The sequence below is a fragment of the Charadrius vociferus genome, unplaced genomic scaffold, assembly GCF_000708025.1.
Source record: "Charadrius vociferus isolate BGI_N301 unplaced genomic scaffold, ASM70802v2 scaffold163, whole genome shotgun sequence".
Taxonomy (NCBI): domain Eukaryota; kingdom Metazoa; phylum Chordata; class Aves; order Charadriiformes; family Charadriidae; genus Charadrius; species Charadrius vociferus.
In genome coordinates this window covers 15,354,572-15,365,874 of record NW_009648332.1, presented here as the reverse complement: position 1 = coordinate 15,365,874, position 11,303 = coordinate 15,354,572, and the positions used below count along the sequence as shown (strand labels likewise).

Here is an 11,303-nt window from a genome sequence, read left to right as displayed (position 1 = left end):
TGCAGCCCAGAGGCACCTGGACAGGACTCGCTGCCAGGAGGTCTCTTCACCGGGACGAATCCTCCGACTTATCCTCAGAAAGCCTGGAAAGAAGCAGCAGTGACCAGACTGGTAACAGTGGGGACAGCGCTGTCCTCTCGGGCAGAGAATGAAAAAGCCGGTTGTGTGTGTGAGCATCCCGCTGTTCCTCCGTCCGTTCGCCTCTGTCGGACAGGGACCGGGGGAGGAGGGCGAGCCCTCACCCCGGCGGCGGTTGACTTGCGGGCTACTAGAAATGTAGCGACAGTAACTACCGAGACGTTTGATCCAATACTTAGGAACGAATCCTGTGGAAATCTATTAAGTGTTCTTTAAGCATGAATTGGTGGTGTACTCGAGATCCTGAGATACTTCGCTGGGTAGAGAGAAAGGAAATGCTGTGTCTTTTTTTGTGTGTGTGTGTGTGTTCGTCAGTTAAAGAGGAGCGTATATAAAAGCGCTTCTTTATGTCCAAATTTGTAATTTCCATAAGTGGGTTGTTAGCTCAAAATAATTAAGTGCATACTTACTGCTGAAAAGTTTTTTTTCAAATACTTTGTTTCCAGTTAGAGTGGGTTGTTTTGTGGGTTTTTGTTAGTAACATCGTGGGAACAGGGGAGCAGGCAAAATAATAAATGACTTCCTATACTAGAGGAGGAACAAAAGCTTGTATTTGGAAGCATTAGCTGAAAAACGCTTAGATTTGACTGTAACCTTGGTGAAGTCCTCTATTTCTGTCAGCAAAATGGGGAGAGAACGTTTGTTTCAAGTCAAGGCTTTATAACCGGTCAGGATTACTCGGCTAACTGGTTGGGCACCTAAGTTTCTGAGATAATATAGTAGTATAGGCCAAATGAGGAGTTCTCCACTTATTATTGAATCCTCTTCAATGATCGCTTTCATGTTTTTGGTTTTGGGTTTTTTTTAGATATCAAGGCATTCTACATGTGAAAGCTCATGAAGTGTGGGGTTTATCTGTTTCTGTCATCTGGAAACAGAGAAATTTTAAAGATAACTTATCCTGGCCTGTGTGCTTTCTGTTGCCTGAGAATAGTAGTTAAAGAAAATATTTAAAATAGATTTTCAAGTTACAGTGCAAAGATGTATGGGGGGGTGGAAATTGTATGACATATATAATGAGAGAGAAAGAGAGCACAAACATTTTGATAGCACTTAAGGACCCTTTAGGAGCACTGACCTGTCTGTAATCTTGTGGGGAGTTTTTGATGTTTGACAGACACATGTTTTTTCTGATAGTAGCCTTTGAACTATTGCATATGCTTTCTCAATCTATTTCTTCTTATCATAACAGGCTGTAGGTTCTTGAACCTTATTATTCTTCTCAAAGTCCTGTGACCTGTTTGCTATAGCAGCTGCTGCATCAGTTTATCTTGTTTTTTTGGTTTTTTTTTTTAAAAAAAAAAGGCAGAAAATGCAGGTTGTAGAAAGCTGCTTATGAGCCATTTTGGGATCAGGAATCCTCTCTTTTTTGTTATACTGAGGAAGAAGAGTACATTGCTTCTAGGGAGGCAATTAATGTGAAATCTACCTTGAGTTTATAGTGGCTATAGTTTTAGCTGTATATCTTCCTATGATATGTTAACTTTAGTGGCTTCTTACTCATGCTTTTTCTGTTTCCATAACTTACTGTCTTACTACACAAAAAATAAATCTGAGGAAATTGATCTGGTTTTTGTCCTGAACTTGACTTTCTTCACCATTAAGGTTGTTCACTTTCAATATTTCCCATGTAGATCTGCATAGTGCATGCAAATGTGCCAAGTAACTTAGCAGGGAGAAGAGAGTAATATCATGCCAATTTATTGTTACTGGCTTTGAGGGAGGGAGGGCAGGTAGGTGGGAGGAAGTTGTGAGGAGATTTGCTGTGTCAAAAGTAAGTAGGGTTTTTCACAAAAGTTGACTCCATCTTGTAAAGACCTGAGAACACAAGGCAGTTGTTCTTCAGTTGGATGTGTTATGCAATGTTCAAGCCCTCTTAGCTTCATAGCATATATAATGATAAAGACATAGTAAGACTTTGTGTAAAGTGTTGTACCATTGGTGATACGGTAACACCAGGTATAGACTTCAGAGACTTTGATCTAACAGGGAGAATTGCCTGGACTGCAGATCAGTAAGACTTTGAGAGAAGTGTGAACATTTTAATGTCTGAAACTGGTTTAGATATAACTCAGAGGTTTGAGGTAGCTTGATTCAGGGCTCTGAAATTGCTTCTCTATTTCCTTTTATGAGATTTCCATTAGCATCAGCATATACAGCCTTGGACTGTTTGTCATGCCATTCCTGAATCTCTGAGGCCAAACTGGGTCTCCCTCACTTCCCCTCCTCCAATATATTGAAACAACAAAGTAGCAGGCATTGCTGCTAGTTGTGTTACGTTATGGTATGGAAGGGGCCCTTGTTCTTGTGCCTGTATCAGGTTGACTTAACCACCAGAACACTGCTTCAGGCTGTGTGAACATCAGAAAGTTTTCATGAAGACAAGCAGAGCCAGAAAGTTTGTATTTGCATCCCAAAGCCAAGGGCATAAGTAGAAGGATATTTTGTATGTTGTTTTGGGGAAGCAAAGATTATTTGTTTCATTGTTCACATGGTTCTTTTTTGTTTTGAGCCCTGATGTGAAGAGATGCATACCCCATCCGATTAGAGCTTGGTACATGTTTGGTACAGATATGTATTTTATTCTATGTCCAATCTCATACTGTTTTCCTAAACGCTGTGTTGTTTTTAAATACTACTTCATTTGTATTCCCTCGCCCTCATTCATAACAAAAAATTAAAACATGTCAGGAGTTACCTGGAAATCTCTTATGCCCTCCAATTTTCTGAAATCACAGTCTGATGCCTGCTAATTCTATTCCTGTATACTTTCACAAATTACAGACTGAAGAAAGAGAAATGCTACTCTATATATAAATACAAATTCACTTAGTATTTTTATCGTTATATTGGCATGCCTCAATCTTGTTTGCATCTAGTTAAGGGAAACTTGTATGACTTCCAAAGTGCTCTGTTTTGTTAAATGCTGCCTTTTGACAAACAGGAATGTGTACAATGAAATTTCAGTTCCTTTTGGGCTATCGTTCTGCTGTAATTTCTACCATTTCCATTGTTGATTGCATGATGGCAGATGTTCAAAGCACACTGTCTCTTAGGGAGTAAAATTTTCAGGGTTTCTATATCAAGTAAAGTCAAACATTCTTTGAATCATATGCTAAAGCATTTGAGACATTCCAGAGTCTTCAGCTGAAGAGGCTCCCTCCTTGCAGCAGTGTTTACATTCAAAATGAGAAAAATGTATGGATAGTTGGCAGGACTTTTGTTACTGAGCTAATTGTTGTAGTTCTTGGTTTACATTTATGAAGAATACATAGTACAGCAGCGCATTGGCAAGCAGATAAATTTATGGGTAGAAGTTAGCAGATGTGTTGTTTTGGGGTTTTTTTGTTTGTTTTTTTTGAGGGGTCTTGAAGGGAGGATTGCTTGACATTTTATCAAAGCTTCTGTACGCGCATAATTGTGGCTAAGTGTCTTGCAAGTTCTTGAATGTAGGTATTTCATGCTAACTTTGGAACTCTAACTTGATTTGTCAAAATAAAACTCAGATGTGAATTTGAGGATTGGGTATGGAATTTGTAAATCATGAGATATTACTGAGAGTGACTTAAAAGGTGCAATAATTAGCACATAACTGAAGGAGTTTGGCTTTCTTAGGAAGGGCTTCTTAGAAGGGGAGATTAAATGGAAAATCTGTGCTTTAGGGGGTCATTGTTTATTTGTTGAAAATTATTGGACTGTTGGATTGAAAGCCTACTGGATTGCTATAATAATTCTCCTGTGATTTGTTTAGGAGAGGGAATTCTCAGCTTTCTTTATGGATCCTCACACACGAAGTGGTCGACAGTTTACTGTCATTGTAATTGTATCGTGGACTTACCTGGTATCAACTATTAAACTGAAGCTTTTGTTGGATGTATTTATACCTGCTTGGTCTTGATACCGGTTTGCATGAAATGTCATGTGTTTCATTTCAGCACAGTGGTGGTAATCTTGCAGAAAAGCCTAAAAAAAATCTCTCTAACTGGATGACCTGCACTTAAATAGTCAGAATTCAGAGGTTTGGAGGTTTTTTTTATAGACCAATAAGAAAGTATGACTATTAAGTACAAAATCTTAGCAGCCCCCAAAAGGAGAGTACCAACATGTTTGTGCAATATGAACAAGCTAGCCTCCAATTTTTCAGACTATATAAATGGTGTTTGTTGCCTTACTCCAGTAAACACATAAAGCTGAGTTTTCAAATGATTGTGTGAATTCTAAGAAGCTTCCCCCCTCTCCTCCCCCATTGTTTGAGGTAAATTTTATCATTCCTCTCTAATAATAAAGCTAAATTTACTGGAAACAAGCTCTGTCAGTTTGCTTTAGCAATAGGAGATTGTAGCTTTGTGGTAATCTATTTGCATTTTAGAACTTCCTATGTCTGGACCGGTTGTTTTGCTTAGAACAGTTGTAATGTAAAACTGACTTTACAGCCCTTTTTTATTATTATTTTGAAAATAATTATGTGATATTTTTTAATACTAGCTAGCAGAAACTGTGTCCTCAAACCACATCATAAATGGAGAGGTAATTTAGTATTTCACATCAAGGACCCATATGATAATTTATGGCAGACTTTTTTCTGAGATTGTAGTTTTTCTTTAGGATTTTGAATGTGTTTGGATCTGTGTAACTAAAAGTGTTGGTTCTTAGTGACTTTTCAACCCTTTTCTACTCTTTTTCAAGAAGAAACCTGACCAAAGTCAAACAGATTCTCTCTGGTCAGAGGTGCTATTTCCAGAGTTTTTTCAACTATAGTGCATAGTAGCCATGCTCAGACAGAGCCTTGGCAAATTGAAGATCTAACTATTATTTATAATCTTAAATTAATGAGTATTTATTGTAGGGACTTCAATAAGGGAGAAGTGGGAGGGGATTTGTTGTTGAAGTCTGGAAACCTTATCCGCCCTGTGAATCTCTGCAATGCAGCTGACAGGAAATAGCAGAATTCTTTCATAAATTTGAGATCATCTTTAGTGTTACTGTAACAGTAAGCCTGTTATCATAACCTCTGAGTAGAAGAAACAGTAGCTTCAGTGCAGCAACACTTTGATAGTACCTGTGATGCTGAGGCTGGAGAAGGGAGCAGGAGGGCTATACAGGCAGCTCTGTTTTCTTTGCAACACCTGTGTGTGCCCCCAAACCAGAGCGATTCTTGTGCAGCTGTAAGCATCTGACTTCTAGGCTGCTGGGCCTTCAGGGTGCTGCTCTTATTTTTCATCATGAAACATGTCCAAGGTCAGAACAGATTCTCCCTGTCCATAACTCTTTTTTCCAAAAGCTCTTCTGCTTTCTGATTTCGTATCAATCTCTGCTGCTCCTGTGGCTTTTCCAGTTTTTGTAGGAGTCACCTGGTTGACTACTATCTAGGTTAAATAATGTAGGACTGGCTGACCTTTAAGTCTGTTTGTATGTTCCGTAGAGTGGCTTTTGCAGGCTAATATAACTGGATAGGATAAGGCAGCCTGTCTTATGTAGTAGAACACTATAAAGTGAGTACAAGGCAGCATTTTTTGAGGAACAGAACAGCAATCTGTTAATGTGCCTGAAGTGTTTGTCTCGCGGAGTTTTTTTGCTCATGATAACAGAAAAACCTGTACTGTATGGCAGGCTAGAATTGATTGTACAAGAGACTGACAACTATGCAAATCCCTAATGTCAACAACGATTTGAGCCAGCAGGCTGAGCATGCTGAGGAAGAGAATTCCAGTAATCTGCTCCTGCCCTTATCTCTTGGGTCGAGCCCTTTAGTTTACAGCCTGTTAGAAATATGTGACCAGTTCTCTGCTAGATTTATTACTTGAGCAAGATTCTTCAGAAACATTTTTTTTCCTTACAGTGTGCCAGCTACTGGGTTTTGAAACATATTCTTCCAGACCAAGCTGTAGAGCGTCCTTTATTTTTTTGTCAAAATGTTCTTAAAGCTTAGCTTTTTGTTAATGATTCTAAGTTGATGTCTGAGTCCTCAGAGGATATGAAGGAGCAAAAAAGAGGAACTCTGGGGATAAAAATGGAGAATTGCTCAGGTCTTGCTCTTGCATGTGTGTCCAGATGGGTTGGGTTTTGTTGTGACTTTTTACATGTATAAAAGTTAATATACATGTATGCTTGGCGTGCAGTTGGGAGCAATGTGACTGGTTTATAATACAGGCTACATCTTCAGGTATCCGACTGCCTCAAAGCAAAGCAGAAGTTCAGTTCTAGATGCCTTTGTTAGTCATGCTGTCTAACTTCCATTAAAGTGGGGGCTTTGAGGATTGATGCGCTATGATAAATCTTGTTTTTGTTTTTTCCAGAAGCAAAAATGATAGCTGCAGGAAAATTTTCAAGTCTTCCCAGAAATGGCCCGGTGAACCACCAGTTCTCATTAGCTTCTTCCATGGACCTTTTGACCACTAAACCTTCGCCAACTGAGCATCGCTCAGGCTCCTTTCAAGACATCTCGATCCATGGTACGCTCCCCAGGAAGAAGAAGGGGACAATTCCCATTAGGTCCTGTGATATGGTTAGCCACGTGGGAACGCTGCCATACACCAGAACACATCGGCAGCATCCACCTTTTGTACAGGATGTTATAGAAGAGTACCCTTCACAAAATGGGAAGAGCAACAAACTCCATGCCAGGTACCTTGTAAAACCTGAATTTACATATGTTTGTTGCATAGGTTTTTCTAGACCTCTAAATGTCCAGTTATAGGTGCAGTTGTGTATTACAACTCTGCATTCTAACAGAGATTGATTTTTCTCCCTAGTACTCAATTTAGGTTCTTGATGGAAGTAGTCAAACAAAAACCAGAGTGAAACATGTGCGGGGTGGGGAGCGGGAGGAGTGGATCTGATGCATAGATTTCAGGAATTCTGAGAATGTCTTCTTTTTTTGACTTACTGAATAGCTCAAACTTCAAAATAATTTTCCTTTTGCAGTAAGACCAGTCAGTTATATGGGTTGTTAAATACTCATGTCTGCTTAGTCTTTCTATACCACTCTTTCAGTGGGATCTACTGATTTGGATTTTTACTCTTTCTGTTGACATCTGTGTAGTTTTTAAAAATAATTTTTAAGGACTAAATCTCGCCTCTGAATGTTTAAAAGGTATAGCATTGCATGTACTGTTACCATGGAGGAAGCTTTTAAAAGTCACTGAATTGTTTTGAAATGACCATTTGCATTGTTCTACCAGAGTGGTTTTAACCAAGAAGTCAAACTGTTCAAACTTGGTTTTGATTTGGATCCAATGCTTGTATGGATTTAGTGCAGAGGAAAAGAAGACAGTGATGTTCCAGCTGCCTCCAACCTAGAGCTACACATTAGCTGTTTTTCTTGAAGACTCTCTGGAACCCAGTGTACACTGAGCTAGTGGCAAATGATGCCTGTATATTATTCTTTCCTGACTTCCTGGTTATAATATCCATGAATCTTGAAAAAGAATTGTACTCTCATAGCTAGCATTTCTTTTGGGAATCTATTTTCATCAACTGATATTTTATTGCTTACAAAAAAAGTAATTGATTTTGTAAATGTCCTTTTTTAAATTCTGATTTTGAGGTCTATAAAATGGGAAAAAAACTTCCAACTAAAACAAGAAAAATGCAATATAATGCAGTGGATCAGTTAAAGGCACAAAGATGAGAGTTGCTTGGGTGATTGAGACAAAGGTTGAGAAAAGATAACCAAATGACAAATTCTGAATTAGGATTAATAGTTTTGTTGTGTCCATCACTATAAGATTTCTTGTTCTCAAATCCTGTGAGGGAAGGACAATTCTAATTAGGTAGGGTTGCGTGTGTAGAGTGGTTTTTGTATGCTTTTTGCTTGCTGCGTACAGGATCAAGCCGCCTTCTCACTTGAAAAGAAGTCTTTTTTTCTCTCTGTACCCCATTCACTTTGAAAGAAGAAAGGGCCTCAGTATGTTTAGTATTCCTCTGTCACTGATCTCTGAGATGTACCTGCTTACATGAACTGGCTTTTTAACATAATTTGCTGCTTTGATTTGCACACTTTTAGAGAACACAAGCAGCCAGGGCTGCTGCCATAAAAAAAGTATGATGGTATATACTGAAGTTTTATCTTATGTCTTCCTTCTCAAGAGCAGTTACTAAATGTGATTTGCAACAGATTTTTTTCTTTTCTTGAGAGACCAAAGCCTCCGTATTAAATATATTTATACTTATAACTGGTAACTTTCCTTGTCCTGTGAAGAACACTTTTCCATAAGCAATAAGAGTAAGAACAGAATGCTTGAGAGGAAAATGTCAAGAAGTTCTGCCTGATCAGAATTAAAACAATGGTTTTGAAATAGTAAGAGATTCAAAGGATGTCATTAGTGCAGCCTGTTAATAGAATTTGTCTTTTGGGTCATAGCAGCAAGTGCTGTTCCTGTGTTTGATCTTGCAATTTCTTTGCTAAAACACACGTGGAATGCTATGGTAACAACTTCTAACTTTTGCTGTCTTTAATTTTTACAATGGATCTTTATACGTTCTGCTCCATGACCTGACAGCCCAGTTGTGTTAGAGCAGAAGACACTACCAACTTGACAGTCAGCAAACATACCACTTCTTGAGTCTTCTTGGGATGACTCTGTGCCTTTTATTAGTATACTTAAAAGAGAATTGAGGGAGCAAGTTCCTGTGGTAAGCATTTTGCTATATATGCTAAGGTATATATTTTATTGTTTACACTCACGTTGAAATTAGTTAGCACTAATAGTATAGGGAATTCCATGTTACCTTATCAGAGTTTTATGAAAAAAGCTCTGTTATATTTCTATTTTAATGTAGGAACTTGTGAAGTAGTATAATGTTACATGGGTATTCTCATTCAGGGGTAAATCAGTCTTTCATTGCTATAATGCTGTTTACAAAAATTAAAAGCGTGAACACACATTTTAATCAAACTTTTTCATGGTGCATTGTTCAACCCAAGTGCCATATTTGATGTCAGTGGACCAGAACTAATAGTCATTAGGATTACAGTGGTTATGTGCACATGGATCTGATTATACTGAGCTATGATTCAGGCATGTTTGTTTGATTAATTCTAATTTTAAAAACATAACCATGATAACATTTTCAGTAATTCAAAATGAGTAATATAATCTTTAATATATAAATACGCAAAGCATAATTTTGTGGAACAAAAAATAAGCCAAAGCAAGGAGAATAGGAAAAAGATAATTGATGGTCTCATTCCCTAATGGAACTCTTGTGATTTCTCCTACAGGAAACTTTTCTCCTGTATTATATTACAGCCACCTAATTGCATTACTCTGCAGCCAAGATTATGTGTATGTATAGTAATTTATTTGTAGGATTATATTCTGTCAGGATTTTTACACCTATATAACCACAAATAGTATGTCTTTATGGAATTTCTAGTATCTGCCGGATTAACATGGAAAAATAAAATTCTGACATACAAAAGCACTCTTCTAATGCAGTAACTAATTCATGTAGTTGCAGGGGGGGAAAAAAACCCCAAACAAACAAAGCACAAGAGATTAAGTCTTTTCAAACCAGTCACTTCTGAAAACTTGGAAAAATTATTTTGTCAACTTTCAATACAATAAGGTTGGTGTTCTTTTCTGTTTGGTTTGGGAATGTATACCTGTGCTAGTTAGTTCAAGGGGAAAAAAAGTTTTCTTTCTTGAGAAAGCTTATATCTGATTGTTAGAGTCTCTTGGAAATAATGAAATGGCCAAAGTTAGAAGCAGCTGAGCTCTTGAAAGTTCTTGAAAGTTATTTTTATTGGCTAAAATAAGAATTCTCTGTTGAAAGTTAAGAACTGTAAAGCTGCTTGTGTATAATGTCAACATCAGATAATAAAGAACAATTAAACCTAAATAAAGCACAATTGGCATTTCCCTTTGACACCTGGTCTGTGGGTTATCTTTGTTTAATTAGCTTTGCCTTACATTGTGATACCTTTATTTAAAAGAAAAAGTGATCAAATGCATATCTGTTGTTAGAACCTTTAATCTCTTTTTTGGCTTGTGGCTGCCATCAGGAAACCCAGAATTTCCAAGTTCTTTTTAATAATTAGTTTCACACTTGTGTGGATGAAGAAGGGGGTCAGCCCAGACATCTTTCTTCCTCTTCTTACTGAGGCAAAGAGTACTGGCTGTATTTGCTATATCAAATGCTTCATTTCACTATGCCAGTACTCATGGTCTTGTGCAGCTATCTTGACTAGTATCTGTTCCAGAGAAGTAGAATAATTTTTGTTTCTCTATTCTGGTGTTTTGGGAAAGATAAGTGGTTCTTCCCCCCACCCCCAATACTTTCCCAGTTTTCACAGTCAATGCTCGCTCAATTACTTGCGTGATTTTAGACTCTCTACAGATCTTACAAAGCATATTTCATTTCAAATAAATTAATATTGGAAATGTCAAACTCATTTCAATTTTTCTGTGACCAAGCACATCACAAGTCCATAGTCCTTATTAGGAAGATTTGTCATACCTACACTGGGGCAAAAATCAGAGAGGTGAGGAGTCCGATAGCCTCATGTTTTTAAAAGCAAAAACTTGAATTTACATTAGACTAACAGAAGAAACGGTGTTGCTTGGAACTACCTGTGCACTTGGATGATTGTGGTTCTCCATGACTGATGTTCCAATTTAACAGACCTGTGGAATTTTCTTGCTTTTTCATTAATGCAGCCAAACAGCCCTCAGATAAACAAGACCTAAAAGCAATGCAGAATTAGCGCTATCACAGCATGTTGAATGTAGTGATGAAGGCAGTTGTCAAAGACCAATTTCGACATTCTACGCCATTTCAGTTGGATGTCAACAGTACCCATGTAGTCTTGGGTAGTAGTTGTCTCTGTGGATCTGGTACTGACTCTGGTACAAGCATACTTAAATGTTTCCTCATGTAGAGATGCAAGGAATTTCTGAGGGTTGTTAAGAAGACGGAATGGAGCAAAGATTTTTTGCAAAGAATCTTTTGCAAATATTCCAAAGCAAAAGTGGATTCCCAGACTGATACTATGCTCTCTGCTTCATGAGGCAGTGTGGGTGCAAGAGATCGCAGAACAAGTAACTGCTGCTTGGATTGTCTGGCAGCTGACAGCTATACTATTCTGTGTTCCTAAACTTCCTAATTAAAAAAATCTAACAAACAGTTTCATGAAAACTAACACAGTCTGATTCCAAGAGACA

General features: G+C 37.9%; 1 protein-coding gene across 1 annotated transcript in view; it reads left to right on the top strand.

Moving 5' to 3' along the window:
- Positions 1-6,442: 6,442 nt before the first annotated feature.
- Positions 6,443-11,303, top strand: part of BCAR3 (breast cancer anti-estrogen resistance 3) — a 52,939-nt gene continuing 48,078 nt past the window's right edge. The window contains exon 1 of the mRNA XM_009884748.1: positions 6,443-6,762. Coding sequence (XP_009883050.1) covers positions 6,443-6,762 — 320 coding nt within the window. The remainder of the gene's footprint in view (positions 6,763-11,303) is intronic.